This window comes from Talpa europaea, assembly GCF_964194135.1.
Source record: "Talpa europaea genome assembly, chromosome: 3".
Lineage (NCBI taxonomy): Eukaryota > Metazoa > Chordata > Mammalia > Eulipotyphla > Talpidae > Talpa > Talpa europaea.
The window spans coordinates 65,992,134-66,011,487 of NC_140069.1; the positions used below are offsets into that span (position 1 = coordinate 65,992,134).

A 19,354-nucleotide genomic window follows, 5' to 3' on the forward strand; every position below is an offset into this window, starting at 1 on the left:
AGAAAGTAAATAACCAATGGGACAAAATGGCCAAAACACTAAATAAACAACTCTCCAAAGATAGATGACCCACAAGTACATGGGTCCTATAGTCCCAAAATGCAAATAATGATGAAACCAACAGTAAATCGACTAAAAAACAAACAAACATAGTTAAAAAAAAGTAACATAAGGTTTCAGAAGGTTAAATTTTAAGATATTAGGAGGTCTCCCTTGTGGCCTAGGGGATAAGTCTCAGTGTTATCACCTCTACCACTTATGTTCTATCCCTGATCAGGGAGCTAACCCACATGGCACAGCAGACCTCTCCTTTCATGCCACTGCAACCCTCAGCAGTGTATTTCAGTCAGTCTACCTGTTCTTCTCCCCACTCTGTTTCTAATGAATCCTCTCACCCCTATATCTCAGAACCCAATTTGTCTATGCAAAAATAGATAAAATTAAAAAATGGTTGTATATGACAGTAGATTTGCAAGACAAAACATAAATCCAAAATATTTTGCCTGTAAACAGAAATCCGAAATATGATATCTACAAAGATTACATAAAAACACAAAATAAAACTGAAGGAAATTAAGTTCAACAGAGGGTTACAAATAATTCTGGCCTATACCCTAGTTCCTATATAAATAAAAACAAATCTTAAAAAAAGCTTCAATTATTTTGTAATGAAAAACTGGCCAGAGATTCTAACACTTTTCAGAAAGAAAAAAATAAATTGCCAATAAACATGAAAAGGAGTTCAACATCAGTCATCATGCAAATTAAACTCATAATAATATATAATAGACCTGGAATTCTCAACCTTGCACATAAATGCACCTAAAATAGCATAGACAACCACGTTGGAAAATGTGTTTTTGTAGTTTCATATAAAATCAAACAAACCTATAAACTAAAAGAAAAAAAAAAGAAAGAAACAAATACACTTTTGCTCAACCTAATACTGGTTCTGAAAGAGCTGAATTGATATTTGGTTTGCAGACACCTACTTTAGCAGGGTTTGTTAGGCAAGTGGTATTAGAAAGTGATTTGGTGAAAAATGTAAAATTCAGCTAATTTGAAAGAAATCAAATATTCCATTTCTTCCTACTCTGCATTTCTTCATGTAAGATAGATTAATGTAATTTGTCTTCCTTGGTTTTCACACAATGCAGATAGGTCCTGCCTTTCTCTCACTAGGAAGAATCTGGTCATTAGAATTAAACCCCTGTATCCAGCTGTGGGATAAGATCCATCCCACACAGGGAATTTGACCTGAGCAAAGTTGTTGGGTATCCTCTAAGAAGGTGTTGACATAGGTGCCTAGATAGGTAAAGACAAAAACAAACAACAACAAAAAAACAAATAAATAAACAAAAACTACACTTCCCTTTCATATTAACACTGAAATAGGAAAATAATGCATAGTACCCCAAAATATGAAGGCAAATTACCAAAGAGCTGTGTTAAGATAGCTAGTTAATAATAAAGTATAATGCATTCTTTATAAATTTTCCAATGTTTGTGGTGTCTGCCCACTTTAAAAATCATTCTGAAAGGGTCTCCCCTGAGGCACAGCAGGTTGAGCACAGTGCTGTGAAGCTGTCCGCAGCCTCTGCAGTGCAGGTTCTATTCCCAGAGGCCAGAGAGATACCTACATGGTGCCGCAGACCTCTCCTGTCTTGCCCGCTGCTCCCCTCAGCAGTGCTTGTTCTGTTCCCCGATTTGTCTCTGATGTATCATCTCACCCTCCCGCGCCTCCGGCCTGTACCCAAGTTCTTTTTTTTTTTATTATATATATATATATATATTTCATTTTTTAAATTCTTTTTTTATTTTTATATTCCCCATACAATTGTGACCCCCTTATTTTGACCCCAATCTCTCCCCTCCCCACTTCCCACCCCCCCATAGAGTGTTTCTGGTTCATAGTTGTTTGTTGATTTTGATTTTTACTTTCGTATAGTTATTCTTTTTCCTGTACCCGAGTTCTTGTAGAAATAAATAAGTCTTTTAAAAACTCACTCTGTATTATGATCTTTTCTCATTTTGAATATTCTCTTACATGGTTAATTTTACATACTTAGTTAAGCAAAAAAAATTTTTTTAAGATTTCTTTATTTATGCAAGCACTGGGTACAGTCAGAAGTGTGGGGGGGGTGAGAGAATTCACCAGAGCCAGAGCGGGGTGCAGAAGAGGCAGAAGGACCAAAGTACACTGCTGAGGGGAGCAGCAGGCAGCAGGAGAGGTCTGCGCGCCATGTGGGACCCTCTCGGGACCCTCGCTGGCTGCCAGGGATCGAACCGGCGCTGCAGAGGCTGAGGGCAGCTTCGCAGCCCAGCGTTCAATCACTGTGCCACCAGGGGAAGCCCTTAAGCAAAACTTTTTAAGGAGGACTCAAAACTGAGTAAGCGATAAGTCTGACAACATCTAGACACACTTCCATTGAGTAGCACACCAGTTTGTGTAGAGTATTGGCTTTGCCACTTGATATTAAATAGCTTCCTTCTTTGAATTTCTAAAAAAAATAACAGAATATAGTTTTTTTTTTTTGTTTGTTTGTTTTTCCTTTTCTCCAATCTGCATGTTATTGCAAGGCTCTTTGCCAATTGTTCAATCTTAAACCAACACCTGTAACATCTTATGACTTCTGTTGGACACCTGTGTAGATAGGTATATGCTCTTTTGAATACTTAGAATTCAGGAATGAGGTCTGAGCAGGACATGTGTTTGGTGTCTCTGGCATATTAGAGTGGATAAGATACATTACATTAGGAGGAGTTGGACTGTTGGACTTGGGTAAGTGCAAGGGCAGTCATCTATCCAATAGGACTGACAGTGTATGCTTGCAATGATCTGTGGTATCATAAATAGGAAATAGGATAATCATCTAAAATAACAATGAAAAGTACATATGTGTTAATTCTGAGGCAAAGAAAAATTGCTCATAAGATCTGGTGGATTAGGCAAGATAAGATGGGCTACAAAATCATAACATGACTGGGATGCAGAAATAACAAAGTTATCTTGATGTTTTAATCTAGAATTCAAAGCATATGTATCTCTCCAGCTACACACAATTATACTGCTAGGTTGAAGTGTTAGTCAGGGGATCATTTTGCTGCAAGAATCAGATATGTTCAACGTGAGAGGCTGGCCTATGTAGGCATATGACTAGTATAAACATAACCACTGACTTAGTAAAACCTGCTCAATCTCCACTCCTCCACCTCACACTTTTTCAACATCTTTTTCAAAATTGGCGGGACCATGGCATCTCTGACTAGGATCTTTGCAGAAGTCCTGGAGCTGCCATTCCTAGCCTACTTCTCCAAATCCAGCTCACCTTGAAGTTAGGACACTATTTCTAAAATGGAAATCTCAGGCCTCCCTGGTGGCATAGGGGGTTAAGCACAGCACTGTGAAGCTGTATACAGCCTCTGCAGCATGAATTTGATCCCCACCCAGCTAGGGAGCTACCCACATGGCACAGCAGACCTCTCCTGTCTTGCTCCCTCAGCAGTGTATTTCAGTCAGTCTGCCTGTTCTGCTTCCCACTATGGTGAATCCTCTCACCCCATGCACCGCTGGCCTGTACCCCAGTTCTTGTATGCATAAATAAATAAATCTTTAAAAAATAAAATAAAATGGAAATCCCTATCATTTCTCATGTTTGAAATCCCTCTGTGATTCTCCTTCAATATTCAAATAACAATACTATTCCTTATTATTGTTGAATGTAACAGCTTTCCCATTCAAACACCAGCACAAACGTCATAACCATGTTTGTTTGTTTTTAGTCGTTTAAAAGACACATACTTCTTCGTACAGCTGGGCAAGTGTACACATTAATTCCTATGTGCATAGTATTCCCTTCTCCTATTCACCAAACTTCAACCTCAACACTAAATATCTTCATCTGCTGAGCTTTTTAATAGTTACGTAGATCTCACTTTAAGGCCTCCTCCAAAATGTTTTTTAATTCCTTCATCAACCCTCCTATAGAGTGATATTGAATCCGTAACATCTGGCAAAGTGTTGGGTACACATTGCGTACTCAAAGACTTCGTAATATGAATTGATAAATAAAAATGCAATCAAAGGTAAATTAACAAGTTGATCATATTCACCTTTCACCCCACTAAATAGATGAAAAATATTGAAGTTTATGGTGCCTAGTATATTTGCAAAAGGTAATTAGTTTGTTGTGCAAGTCTCACTTATTCTGAAATGTTTTTCTCTTTCATCAGTATCAGGCTTGTTTTCTCACTCTATCTGTTACCAACTTATTAGTGATGAGACAAAGAAAAAAGACAATGCACAATAATGTTTAAGAACACAGAATATTATTTTTAAATGAAATATACTTAGCATGCAACATTATATTTCCAAGGGTACAACATGGTGATTCAACATTTGTATACATTGTGAAATGGTTACCACAGTATATATTTACCATCTTAGCTATTTTCAGATTTGCAATGCAATTTCATTGACTATAGTCTCCAAATGGTACCTTACTTCCCCATCTCTTATAACTAGAAGTTTTCACACTTTGATCCCCTTCAGCCATTTTTCCCTCCATCCAACCTCCCTGACTTCTAGTATGGATTAATCTGGTCTCTGCATCTATGGGTATTCTTTGGTTTTGTTGCATTTGTTTGTATTTTTGGATTCCACATGTAAGTAAAATTATAAAGTATTTGTTTTACTTTCTCTGATTCATTTTGCTTAGCACAATACCCTCAATGTCTATTCAATATTACACAAATGGCAAGATTTCCCTCCTTCTTTCTTATGACTGGCAGTATTCCATTGTGTGTGTGTGTCTATATACCACAGCTTATTTATATATTCATTCACTGATGGATACTTCATTTCCATATTTTGTTTGCTATAAATGATGTTGCAGTGAACATAATGATGCATATATATTTTTGAGCATTTCCTTTTTCTTTGGTTGAATATCCAGAAATGGAATTTTTGTATCATAAGACAGTTGCGGTTTTGAGCACATATTCTTCAGACAGACAGCAACACTAGATCCTTAACTTAATTTCTTACTAGCTATGTAGCATTAGGCTTTTTACTTAAATGTTCTTTGTCTCAGTTTTCATACCTGTAAAATGGGAATATTCGCTGATTCCTAGCAATTTGTACAGATTGATTTGTATATAGAGCACTTGGAACAATTGTTGAGATGTCATGTAGGTGTCATATCATGTTTGTGTCACATACACATACCACATAATCAGAATAACAGTTTAAGTTTGCAAGGCTCTTTTAGGAGGTAATTTTGACATATAATCCTAACATCTTGACTATATAAAATTATTTTCCACTCAGGATTTCAAAACAGAATTTAAATGAAAGGAGGCAATTTTGAAGTTACATGAAGTTTGCTATTATTTTTGCCCCTATATTTTTACATTATGTTTATGTCACTGTAAGCTATGTAGTTGGATAACTATTGTTTCATGTTTATCATTACAGGTGTAGCTTCATATTCAATGAATCAGAAGATGAAGGTGTTCCTTATTTGTGGTCCTTTGGCCAGATACACTGTGTTCCAGATCATTATATTAGACATTTAAATTTACCTTATCGATGTAATTTTTTTGTGGAGAAAAAGTGTACAACATGTACACTTGCATAGGTCTGTTACTGCTACAGAGCAACCCCGATATAAGACAGATTGCCTGACTGTGGGTCCTCACCCGCGTGCTTAAAGGGGACTTATTAATGCTAAACTGCAGACATACACAAATGTTTGATAAAAGGTTTCTTTACAAGGGAAGGGGAAATGGGGAAATGAGTAATTCAGGGGAAAAAAAGAGGGAGATAAATTAATAAATGCATCCCACCCATTCTGCTGACCTGGAATCCCAATCACCACTGAGCTGGTGAAAAACAGAGCACATCGCATGGCCAAGAGGGCGACCCCCAGCCACATGGCCAGCTAAATACTCAGACCAAGAATCTAGCTGCTTAACTCCACCCCCGGGTCCTCGAAACCTTCCCTTTGGCGATCATGGGATTTGCCTTTCCCAGTGTTTTGATGGATTGGGGGTGGAGTCCACAAAGCCTGTATGGAGTCTGCTCAGGACATCCTTTCCCCCTAACATTCCCTCATGGTGGTAGATGACAAGGTTATAGATGTCCCTGTGGAACTATTCCCCAGCCCAAATTATATGAAACTGATCTCCTTGTCAACTCAATCATCCTCCAAACACTGATCTATATGCAGAAATCTAATCTGTTCAATGCTGAGTCTTATGTTCATTCCTCTGTTTTTATTCTATATGAAAATTTACTTTGGGAAAGACAATGTTTGATGGACAATTCTGTATGTCAAATGTACATCCACAAATCATAAAATATTGCTTTTGAACTCTCAGTAGTAGGATATCAGAGAGTAGATTTATATTTTATTCAATGTTTAAATTTTATCTCCAGACCTCATTATGTAAAAAATAAAAAAAAAATCCTTAAGGAATGAATAAACTGATAGGAAATCTCATTTAGGAAAAAAAAAAATTAGAGTGTTCTTTAATCTTAATCTGGAGAGTGCAAATACACGGGCATTTCCAGATAATCAAAGTAACAATCTAAATTTGTATGGTTCTTCTAGGAGGCAATTTTGGCACATAATCCTAACATCTTTAGTGTATTAAAATAGTTTTCACCTAGAATTCCAAAACTCAGAATTTAAATGAAAGGAAGTAACTTTATAGTTTCATGAAAGTTTGCTATTATTTTTGTCCCTATATATTTAAATATCTTTTGTCTGTATCACTGTAGGGTAAGGTAAAAAAAGCATCAGGCTTTTTTGCCCTCTGCCATTAGGATTGATGATGGTGGATCCCTGTGATCCTGAATGCATGCCTGATGGCAGGCACCTGGAGTAAGGTGTGGGCATAAGACTTGGATTCCCCTGGACTGAGAGACTGTGCTCATAAGGGCGATGTCATGGGGATGCCAGCGGAACAGAATAGAGCAAGAGAGAAAGAAATAGCGAAAGGGACACCCAAGGGAAAGAGATACCAGAAGAAAGCCAGAGAGCCCAGTAAGAGTGAACACTTGCTGGGGGCTGAGGAGGCCTGCCTCCTGGCCCTCTAGCACCCCTGCCTGTCATGTACATGGTAAACCCAATAAAAGCCAAAAAAAAAAAAAAAAGCCACCAAGGGGTCCAGGACGCCTCCTTCATCCCGTCTGCTCCATCATAGAATCCTGCACTGTGCCCTTCCCCGCCACTACAGTCACCTTAATAAAATCCAAGGTCAATAAAAGGAGAAATTTACTTCTCTTTATCCAGTCATATGGCATGTGCTGAGATTACTTAGCAGTTAGAGATTACTCAACAATAATCTGTTAAGTAAATTAAAGAATGATACTTAAAAAAGAAATGAGAAAAGTACATTGACCTAAATGTCAAATGCAAGGAATTGGCTAAACAAATACGGCAAGTTATGAAATAGATTAAATTTACCTAAAATTCATAATACTTTGGGGGGAAGACTTGAAGAATATAAAAAAAAAAAACCTCAAGACACATTTTGACATGATGAAGCATATTACAAAAACACAATCCTAATTTTGCAAAAAAAAAAAATATGTCAAATAAAATACTGAGTATTGATATGGACCTGATTTTTTTTATTTCTTCTTTTAGATTATCCTTATTTAAAGTGTGCAAATAAATTGCATTATTTTTTATGTTCAAACAGACAAACAGCTTTTTTATTTTTAAAGAGGGTTATAAAGACCATCTTGCTACTTCTTAATAGTTAGGAATTAAGTCTAAATAAGCATATGGGAATGCTACCTGGATTACTAGTATGAAAAACCTATATTAATATATGAATAAGGAAGGTACAATTAAAATTTATTTGTAAGGTTGTTAGGTGTAGGGTAAATGATTGTAAGCCATTTCTGCACTCCTGCCATTAGGATTGATGATGAATCCCTGTGGTCCTGGATTCATGCCTGGTGCCAGGCACCTGGAGTGGGGTGTGGTACGTGGGATTGCCTGGGTTGAGATGGGTCTATAAGGGCGGCATCACCAGGACGCCAGAGGAACAAAGCAAGAGAACCAGCAGAGAACAAAGGGGGGAGAGAGAGAGAGAGAGAGAGAGAGAGAGAGAGAGAGAGAGAGAGAGAATGAGAAGCAGAAGAGAGAGAGACAAGGAGAGAATAATGGATTGCCCAGGAAGAGTGAAGATTAGCCAGCCTCCCGGCCCCCTGGCATCCCTCCCTGCTGTGTACCTGGTAAAATCCCAATGAAAGAAAAAGAAAAATACCAGATGGTCTCACTCATAGCAAGAATTTAGAAAACCTAAATAAGGGACCAGGAAAAAGACTAATTATAATAAAGAAAAAATCAAAATCAACAAGTATAAACCAGAGACACACTATGGGGGGGAGGAGAGGAGGGATTAGGGTCAAAATAAGGAAGGTGGAAATTGTATGGGGACTATATTCAAAATGAAAAGGCATACATTGTGCAAAAATGAAAAATGATGTAAGAATTACATAAAAAAAAAAAAAAGCCTGAAAAAGCCACCGAGGACTCCAGGACTGTCCTTTACCCCACCTGCTCGGATCATAGAGATCCTGCACTGTGCTCTTCTTGCCGCTACATTAGGTAATTTTCTCTCTCTCTCTCTCTATCTTTCTCTCTCCTCCCCCCGCCCGCATCTCCTTTTTAATTCCATTAGCTATTTTGCTATTTTGCTAAAAAAAAAAAAAATCAATTACAAATCTGTCTATTTAGCCATTTTAGCCATCATCTCCAAAAACTGGAATTGGGTACAATCTCCTTTTCTTCAAGTATTGGTGCATCTCAGAGCCTCCTTTGATAACAATAAACTGAAATATATCAGAGTTGTTTTCTTTTAGGTCACAGTAGATCACAATACAGTGATAAACAACCTATGGCCTATAAATTTAACTATCTTGTACTATAGTGAATGTCAACTTTAAATATTAATCTGTAGGGGAGAAAAATTATGTACACTTTTTGAGGTAATTGTTTTTTTTTTTTTGTGTGTGTGTGTGTGTTTCTCCTTTTGGGCAATCTTACTATTTTTTCATTATGCTGTAAATAGTCTAGTATTTTCTACTCTACTGAGACTTTAACTGGAGGAGAAATAACTGACAAGGAATATAGGGAATTTATTTTTGTTTACACAAACAAGATCAACCTTAACAAGGATTTACTCAATCTGTACTATTTCCATTTACAGACCATAGGATAGAATCTGCATGTTGATTATTATTTAGGTTTTTGTAAATTATTCCTATCTTCAGTCTTTAAAATGTCTACAAGGACCACTTGGAATGTTATAGAAATCTTGATGATTTCCTATTGCAACTATCCCATGTATAGCTTAGAAACTGAATTAATTTATGATAACTTTATATTATTTTTCATGCTCAGAGAGATAGCAAGATTTAAAAAAAACTTTCTTTGTATATGCCATTCATACTTGCTGCATTATTAAAATTATACAGCTTATTCAAATCCTTATCTTCTGTATTTTACTTAGTCTACAAAAAATATATATGGTAATAATTGGGATTGAAATTCAGACTATTTCCAACTGAACATTTTCCTCCTCTTCAATGGATTCTTGCCAAGTATTTTCCTGTCCCCCTCCACTGACAAAGAGACTGCAGAATCTGCTTATAAATTACTTAAATTTCTATGCTTATGCTTAAGCATATCTCTGTGCGCTATCTATATACTCAGTATACTTATTTTTCTTCCCCTTATCTTTTGTTTAACCCATGCATTATTTACTTTCATGAGCTAATAATGAGTACATAACCATTGTTTGCTGAGAAAAAATGATTAAGATTATCCCTACTTATTGATCATACCTTGAGAATCTTGCACATAATCTCGTAAATCGAAAATGTTTTCTCTGCTCTGGTCCAGTCCCAGGTAGTCACCTTTAAAAGATGAGAAACTAATTGTTTTAGGAAGATAACCCTTATTTATCATTATTTTATTTATTCATTAGGGTACATAAGGCAAACATTCACATATGTACGCTTTAGCCTCTCTGTTATGAAGTTTTCTCATAAAGGTCTATATGTAATTTTTTGGTTTCCTCTCCTTCATGCTTTATTACTATTTATCTTTTGTAACAAAGGTTTTACATTATATACAACAATTTCCATTTGCCCAAAATATCTATGTAACTCTACGTATTTTAAATAATGGGTGTATTCTCTTACATAAAAATAGTGCATACTTATATTTTACACATACAGTGTTTTTTTTTTTTTTCTCCTCAGTTCATTACCAGCTACATGCGGTGAAGAATACCACATAACAACACTAGCTTTAGTTTTTAAAAATACATAATTTATATTAGGAAGTCATTCCAGAAGGTGAACACTTTTTGACATTGTGAAGCACCCAAACTACGAAGATGTTATTTCACTTAAGTTTTAAATAGTCATAAGAAGCTTTTAGAGTAGAAATAGAGTATATATATATATATATATATATAATATATATGATATTTATATTTATATTTATAAATATACATATGTATATTTATACAAGAACTGGGGTACAGGCCAGATTCGCGGGAGAGTGAGAGGATTCACCAGAGACAGAGTGGGGAACAGAACAGGCAGACTGATGAAATACACTGCTGAGGGGAGCAGTGGGCGAGACAGGAGAGGTCTGTTTGCCATGTGGGACCCTCACGGCCTGCCGGGATTGAACTGGCACTGCAAAGGCTGGAGACAACTCCACAGCACTGTGCTCAACCACCTGCACCACCAGGGGAGGCCCAGTAAAATATATATTTATAGCTTTTTTCCTTGCTTTCTTGGTGATGTGACTTTGTGTAGATGTACACATTCAAAATAGCAGCAAGTTGGACCTCATAATTCCTAGATCCTCTGAATTAATAATGAGTGCGAGTAGTCTGGTATTTGATATTTATATTTGATATTGTTTATTGAGTATCTACTGTTGTATAAGGTATATGTTTCTGAAAGCAAGGCCTTAGGTGCAACAGGTACCCATGCATACATATATAATACAAACCCAATGAGTAGGTTAGAGGACATAATAGATTATAAAAAATAAGATTTCTTAAATAGACTTTTGCCACATAAATGAATTTATTTTTTCTATCATAAATGTCTACATGAAATACGCTCATGTTTTCCAAGAGTTATGAAGAAATGTGTAATGCTGAATATAGGTCTATAATACGATATTTTCAGAAAGATTTGGAGTGCTTTCTAATTTTTTCTATATCTTACTTTGAAAATACATTGATAATATGCTATTTGTTTTTGTGACGCTGATGCCACAGTGTTGTGATAAAATTGGGTAAATAAAAAATTTTGGATAAAAACACTTACTGGAGGTGCCAGAAATTTGTAAAGACATGAGCCCCTGAGAGCTAAAAATGTTGGAGAGTACACACGATCCTGAAGTGAGTCCTGCTCCCGTGCTTCACACCAGCCCATGTATACTATCTGCAAGAAATTGAATACACTTAATTGTAAAGTAAATGTCATTGCAGATGTCTTCATGAACTCTTTGTATATTGTTACACTTTAACTTTTATAAAATTATCAATTTGATGCAAGGCAGTATATTAGCAATACTTTAACATTAATAAGTGAATCTAAACCCATTAAATTATTGACATCATACTTTTGTCAGCATTTATAAAATGTTAGTTTATGCAATTCACCACTATCCTTATTACATATTATTATATATTTTTGTAATAGCATTAATTAACTGATCCCACCAATTTCCCAATTAGTGACCTTTTGTTGTATGGGAATATGCTCCCAAGATAAATATTTCAGTGGACAAAGGTGATAGGTTATGAAGATATTGTTGATGTGAATATCACTAGTGTGTTTACCACATCTCCCCTGGGATAACAACGTTTCTCATTCCAGTCACTAATTTTCAATGAATAATTACTTTTCAAGCATCCATATGTTAAATGTTAGTGATAACAATTATTTTGTCTCTAGCTTTTAAATATGGAGAGATGGAGAGTCAATTTATTTATTTTTTTATTTTTTATTTAAATATTTTATTTTATATAATTCTTACATTTTTTTAAATCTTTGCACAATGTATGCATTTTCATTTTGGTTATATTTCCCATACAATTGCACCCCCCCCCTATTTTGACTTATGGAGAGTCAATTTAAAAAAGAAACGTGATAGATAAACCAACCCTCTTTTCCCTTTTCATCATTTGATTGGCAGTTCCTGCTCTTTTAAATAGGAAATGTATTGTCTAACTCTTTATTATTAATGTATTACTTTGAAAACTGTAACATATCTATCTATTAATAAGGACTTTACCCTTTAAAGATCATATAATGATAATAAATTATAATCATATATAATTTTTATTGCTAACATGACCAGGTAGATTCTTAGTCAGATAAAATGATAGTTTAAAAAGACCAAGAGTAGTTTCTTAGTTGTCCATGCCATAAAGAAAAATAACTTTGACTTAGTTAATGTGTGTGTGTTTAAAAGTTAGTTTCCACTGTCAGTTGTCATGCATCAATAATTGAGTTAAAATAAAAGTAAGAGGATAGTTTCCATTTTCAGCTGTTATGCTTTAAGCAATTCAGATAACCCATTAACTGAAATTGCCTTGGGAACCTAGGAAAAAATTGTTTTAATGTGCTTAAAGCACTGGGTAATTTACAATGTACTAAAGAATAACCAAGAAAAAAAAATCCACATGAAGAATAACAAAGGTAAATCTCAAAGTGGGTCAATTTTTGTCATTGAGGTGCTTTTTAATATAGAAGTGGTTCATAATAGAATGAGTTTTTGTTACTCTCATAGATATAAGACATACTGTTAAAGTCTAGGACACTTCAAGAGTAGCAGATTTACTACAGATGTTCTGCTTTTATTTCTGATCAAATATTCCTAAATCTCCAGAGATTACAGTTCTCCCTGGAGCCTCTCTGAAGGAAATGGGAATTCTCTCTGATGATGATATCTCCCTATACCTCAATTTATTTTCATAGAAACTTTTTCTGTACAAAATAATTATAACCCAAAATACAAGGAAATAAGGCATCACAAAGTACATCAGGAGACTAATATAAGCAACAAAGACAGTAGACAGCAGAACCCAACATTTAGTCACTCCAGATATTGGAATTATCTAGCATGGGCATTAACCGTGATATGTTTACTCTTTAAAAAACCAATGGAACAATCTTGAAACATTTATCAGACAACACGACATACCATATTTTATTATTTTAAATGTTTATTGAAGTAATATTGGTTTACAACACCATATAGATTTCACATAGACATCATTATAGACGAACATCTGTATATACTCTATTAATTTTACCAATAAAGATCTATTCATCATATAAAATTGGTTCCTTTACCTCAAAAACTTGTTTTTGTTTTATCTGTTCACTTCTTTATTCTCTATACATGAGTGAAATCATATCCTCATTAATTCACAAAACATAATATCCTCCAAGCCCATCAATGTAGTTACAAACGGTAAGATGTCACCATTTTTATGTCTGAGTTGTATTTCCTAGTTTGTAAACATAAATTCTTCTTTATCCAACCATTTGTAGATGGACACTTAAGTTGTTTCCAACTATTAGCTATTATAAATGATGCTGTAAATAACACGGAGATCCATGTGTTTTTGCTTTCTTTGGGTAAGTACCAGAAGTGAATAACTAAATTTTTATGGAATTTCTACTTACAATATTTTGAGGAGTGTCCATATTGTTTTATAATGACTATAATAATTCACATTCCTTTTACACTTCTCTTTAAGTCCTCTGCAACATTTTCTGTTTTTATCTTTTAGATAATTACCATTTTCAAAGGTGGCAGATGATAGCTCATTTTGTTTTATTTACATTTCCCTAATTTAAGAGACAATGAACACTTTTTATGTGTTTGTTGGTTATATGTATGTCTTCTTAGAGAAGTATATATTTAGATGCTTGACCAAATTTTAATTAGGTTGTTTTTTGATGTTGAAGTTTAAAAGTTTTTATAAATTTGGATATTAAGTCCTTGTTAAATGTATCACTTTCAAATATATTTTCCTATTCAGTGGGATGCTTTGGCATTTAAATTATAATGTATATCTGACATAACATATTTTAAAATACCAATTAGAAGCTGGAGAAATATGTACTTAGAAAACATTGGTGTAGTAAAAAAAATAAATTAGAAGCAAATGAAGAAATAATTAGTGAATTGAAATATAGATAAAAATATATCTAAAATTATGGATAGAAAACCACATATTTAAGAAAAAATGAGAGTAAGAAAAAGGCATGGTGTGTTTGGAAGTATACAACACTTTTAATTTTAGTACCAAGCAAAAGAGATGAGTGGAAATAAGAGGAAGATATATTTGAAGAGATGATGGTGAAAATTTTCCTCAAATAGATAAGAAAAAGATCAATTAAAAATTCAAATATTTAACATTATGTTTTATTAGACAAGGATATATTTTAAAATCTTTAAATAATTATTTCAGTTCAAGTGATAATATCTATTTTTTCTAAAAGGCATAAGATAATAAAATAGCTGTTCTGATTTTTGGGGTTATAGCTTCCCTCAGCATTCTTTCAAGGTCAAGGAAGAAGGAGGAGTGTAGAAAAAGGTGTAAGTAGAGGTTCTTTGCTTTGTTCCTGGGAGGATAATCTCAAAGTATTACAGAGAGACACTGAACAGAGAGGGTCCTGGGAGATAAGAGTGCTGCACATGACAAAAGGGACACTGCGGAAATTCAATTTCATACAACAAATGGAGACAACTGGAAACTGCAGTGAGGGTGGAATATTTCAGTGCAAATTTTTGCTAATGCATTTGACTAGTTAACATGGGATGGGGAGAGATTCTTAGTGTGGAAGTACACCCTTAGCTTTGGGGGGGAAATGTTTGGAGGAGCTGGGATGTGCCAGATATTCCAGGTACCCAGTAAAGATGACAGGTCCAGAGCTGTACTCCCAAACCCCCACCACGTGTTATGTTCCATAACATCTGGAAATATAGAGAAGGGCTATAAGTGTTGACACAACATTAGTCATTTCCCCCACACTACTTTCAAAAGTTATTGAATCCCTCCACGTCCCTCTACAACTCCTTGACTCAAAATCACAGATAAATTCTCCCTGAAATGCCATGCCAGCAAAAACTCAAAAATTAAAAAAGAGCAAAGCAGTGTAATATGCTGGCATGAGGACATTCTATACCAACAGGAAACTTAAAAAAAAATAAAATAAAATAAAATAAACAGGAAATCTACAAAATGGGAATACAGAAAAAAGCAACACTTGGAACATTGAGTCCTCAAGGGAATATTTGACTAAAGAGAGAGAAATACTTTTATAGAATCACACAGCTAAGACATGAAAGATCTTTCCTTCCTATCAGATTCAGAGTTCAAAATTGTCTTGACTAAAAAAAAAAAAAAAAAAAAATCAAAGAAATGGAAAAAGAAAAGCACAGAAATATTTACCAACCAAAGATATACAAGAGAACAAGGAAAAACAAAATAAAGAATATAGAAATTACAGTTTTATTTATTTATTTGTTTGTTTTTTTGTGGGACCCTCACCGGCGGCCTGGGAACGAAACGGCGCTACAGAGGCTGTGGGCAGCCTCACAGCCCAATGCTGAATGCTGCACCACCAGGGGAGGCCCAGAAATTACAGATTTAAATGAGAAAACAACAGATACAAGATGCAAAAGACTAATAAAGTAGATTAAAAAAAATTATCTGGAGCATGCTATGGAAAAAGAACAGACCACTCAGGAGACTGAATCAGTAACATTGAAGATGGTAATGCATATAATGCATAGAATCCAGGTGAAAGAAGAAGATAAATATCAAGAAAAAAATAAAGCAAAACTGAGAATTATTGATTCCAGGAGGAAAGGCAATATAAGAATAATGAATATTCCAGGGCCTCCCCGGTAGCGCAGCGGTTGAGCACAGGGTTGCGAAGCTGCCCATAGACTCTGCAGCGCCAGTTGGATTCCCGGCACTCCCTGGCCACCGGAGGAGGGTCCCACATGGCGCGCAGACCTCTTCTGCCGCCCGCTGCTCCCCTCAGCAGTGTACTTGGGTCCTTCTGCCTGCTCTGTTCCCTGCTCTGACTCTGGTGAATTCTCTCACCCTCCTGTGCTTCTGACTATACCCAGTGCTTGTATAAATAAATAGATACATAAATAAATAATATTAAAAATAATGAATATTCCAGAAAGGAATTAGAAACGGAAGAGAAAACCTATTCAAAATAAATGATAGGAGAAAACTTCCCAAACATAATGAAACTTATAAAAAGACACACAAATGTTAAATTTCTAAATGTTCAATTCCAGAGAAGAATATTGAAGATGGCTAGGGGAAAGAAGAATATAATCTATAATTTCCCCATCATGTATACAACTAACTTTCCAGAAAACATTATGGGCTAAGGGAGGATAGAATGACATATTTAAAATATTTAAAGATAAAAATTGCCCACCAAGAACACTATCCTGCAGAAAAGTATCCATCTTAGTAAACAAGGCAAAAGTTTAAAATAAAACAGAAGTAAAAGAATAAAATATTAAATAAAACAAATCAATTATGAGACAATGAGAAAGAAAAAAACAAAATCAATGAAAAATAGAAAGCACATAATATGGTATTAAAATGTAACCAATATATTATAGTAAATATGCAATGGGTAAAAAGAATAAATGTGCTCTCCAAAAAGATTTTCACATTTGCTAAAATAAGTCCTGTATTCTGTATCTATAAGACATATCTTAAAACATAACAGTGCAGAAAGCTTGTAAATCAAGGAAATTTATGCTTCAGATAGTAATCATTCATATAAATAGATTCATTTCATAATAATGAAGCTTCAAATTTGCAAAAATTATGTAGTAATGCTTAAATTCCATATATCTGAAAACATAATTTTAAAAGTTATAATTAGAATTGACAGAATAACAACAAAATAAATGGGCAAATTGTTAATCATATGATAGTTTGTCCCTAGTGATTTAATAATCAAATATAAGTGAAAATACATTAAAATATAGAAGTTTTGAATTATACAGTTAATAATGTGCCTAAGTGACATTATTGGACACTAAGCTCAACAAAAATTGACTACATATTCTATTTAAGAACCACACAAAATTTCTATATTTTGGGTGAAACAGCAGTTCTTAAATAAATTTTATGACGCTAAAGATATGACATACTTTCACATATATTTAAAAGTTAAGTACTCCATTTTCACAGCTCAAGGTAAAAATCATAAAGGGAGTTAGAAAATAGAATGAGTTAAAATGTAATGAAAAAATATATCAAATTCAAGGGATTTACCAAAGTCTACTCTTAGATTTTACAATCTATATACATGTGTGTTCCAAGTATGAAAATCAGTAATGATGCATATCAATAAGTTATGAATGGAGGGAGGAGGCAATACAAAGTACAATGAGAAAAGAAACTAATGGATGGAGAATTAATGAAATGGTAAAGAATTATACCATCACTATCCAGTAATAGGTATTCAATAAAATCTAAAGTAATTCTTAATAGAAACTAATAACTGAGAATAACCATGGCATAATATCAACTCCTATAGACAATAAAATCACTTTAAAAGATATTACAATAACTTTCTCCAAATTGAAACTCTCAATGAAATACATTAATTTCATGAAAAATACCATAATGCATGTAGGAAGATTTTTTTTTTTTTAATGAACAACCATTTAGCTATTAAAGTGATCTAATCCGTAATTTAAAACATCCCGACTAGAAAACCGAAGGTCCTTTAAATCTACCTACAATCTCCATTAAACTTTTCAGGAAAACAATGTAACATTTGAAAGTTTTCTGGGAGCACAATAAAATAATTATCAGTTCCCAACTCAATTAATGAGGTCAATGTGACTTTAACAACAAAACTGACAAGGTTGTTAATTTTGTAAAGGGAAATTAAAAATAAAATTAAACAATTCTAGGAGGAATAAAACTCTAAATTTCTTAACCAAATAAATGCAATGCTATATAATCAGTATAATTCACACATGAGAAAAATGATTAATCTTAGAATGATATCTGAAACTGCAGAAAGAGGATTCAAAGAATACAAAATTAATTAATGAAAGTTTTAAAAAATTGAGAGAACTTCTTAATCTAAATGCATATTTAGATTAAAATATTTTAAGCTTTACATTGCAAAAACATACACTTAATATTGAAATACTTAAATCACGTGAGATACAGGAATATCTGCTTTCCCTATTAATAATCAACCATAAATTTTAAGTTTTACTCAATTAAGTGTTAAAAGAAAAATATAAGTATTTACCTTAAGAGAAAAATAGTCTTTATTTTCAAATAATTATAAGAATTTATATTAGAAAATATAAAATTATTTTAAATAACTACTATTATATATGTTTATTAACGTTACTGGATACAAAATCATAATTCAAATTAATTTATATTACTAAGTATCGTACCTAAACAAGACTAACAAGATTATGAAATGTTAAAAATATTAATAAACTGTATAACCTATAATAACATCTACAGATGAATATAGTGATAAATTATGATATAATAAAGTATTACAATATAGCAAAAAATGTAGTAAATGGTGTTTATGGAACAATATGAATAAATCTCATAGAATTAAATAATATTTGAAAGAAAAAAAATTAGAATAAAACATATATATGCATATATGTATACATGTTATTTGATTTAAATAAACAATAATGTTTTAAATGAATTGTTACTATAATATATGATAAAATGTATTTAGTTTTGTTAATAATTATCAAACTGTCTTCGAAAGTGGTCACACTCTTTTGTATTCCCACCAGGAATGCATGAGAATTCCTATTCGCCACATATTTGCCAGCATTTAGTGGTGTCAGTGTTCTGGGTTTTGGTACTGTAATTTGTGTGTGTTGGTTATTATTGGTAATTTCCATTTCCCTGAGTGAAATATGATATCAAGCATCTTTTCAAATATGTGTTTGCCCTCTGTATATCTATTTTATTGAGATATCTATTAATGTTTTTGGTCCATTTTTCAACTGTGTCTTTCATATTCTCACTGTTGAGTTTTTTTTTTTTTTTAAGGGAAGAATTTTTTTTTTTAAGATTTTATTGTACAGTCAGAAGTGCGGGAGGGTGAGATAATTCACCAGAGCCTGAGCAGAGAGCAGAGCAGAGGAGGCTGACTGACAAAGTACACTGCTGAGGGGAGCAGCGGGTGGCAGGAGAAGTCTGCATGCCATGTGGGACCCTTGCCCGATGGCCAGGGTTC

The 19,354-nt window shown here is 33.8% G+C and overlaps 1 protein-coding gene across 2 annotated transcripts in view; it reads right to left on the minus strand.

Moving 5' to 3' along the window:
• SNTG1 (syntrophin gamma 1) overlaps positions 1–19,354 on the minus strand; it is a gene marked incomplete at both ends in the record, with an annotated part of 271,863 nt that overhangs the window by 75,281 nt on the left and 177,228 nt on the right. For both annotated transcript variants that reach the window (XM_084230408.1, XM_084230407.1), the window contains 2 exons: positions 9,866–9,937; positions 11,375–11,491. In XM_084230408.1, coding sequence (XP_084086534.1) covers positions 9,866–9,937; positions 11,375–11,491 — 189 coding nt within the window. The remainder of the gene's footprint in view (positions 1–9,865; positions 9,938–11,374; positions 11,492–19,354) is intronic.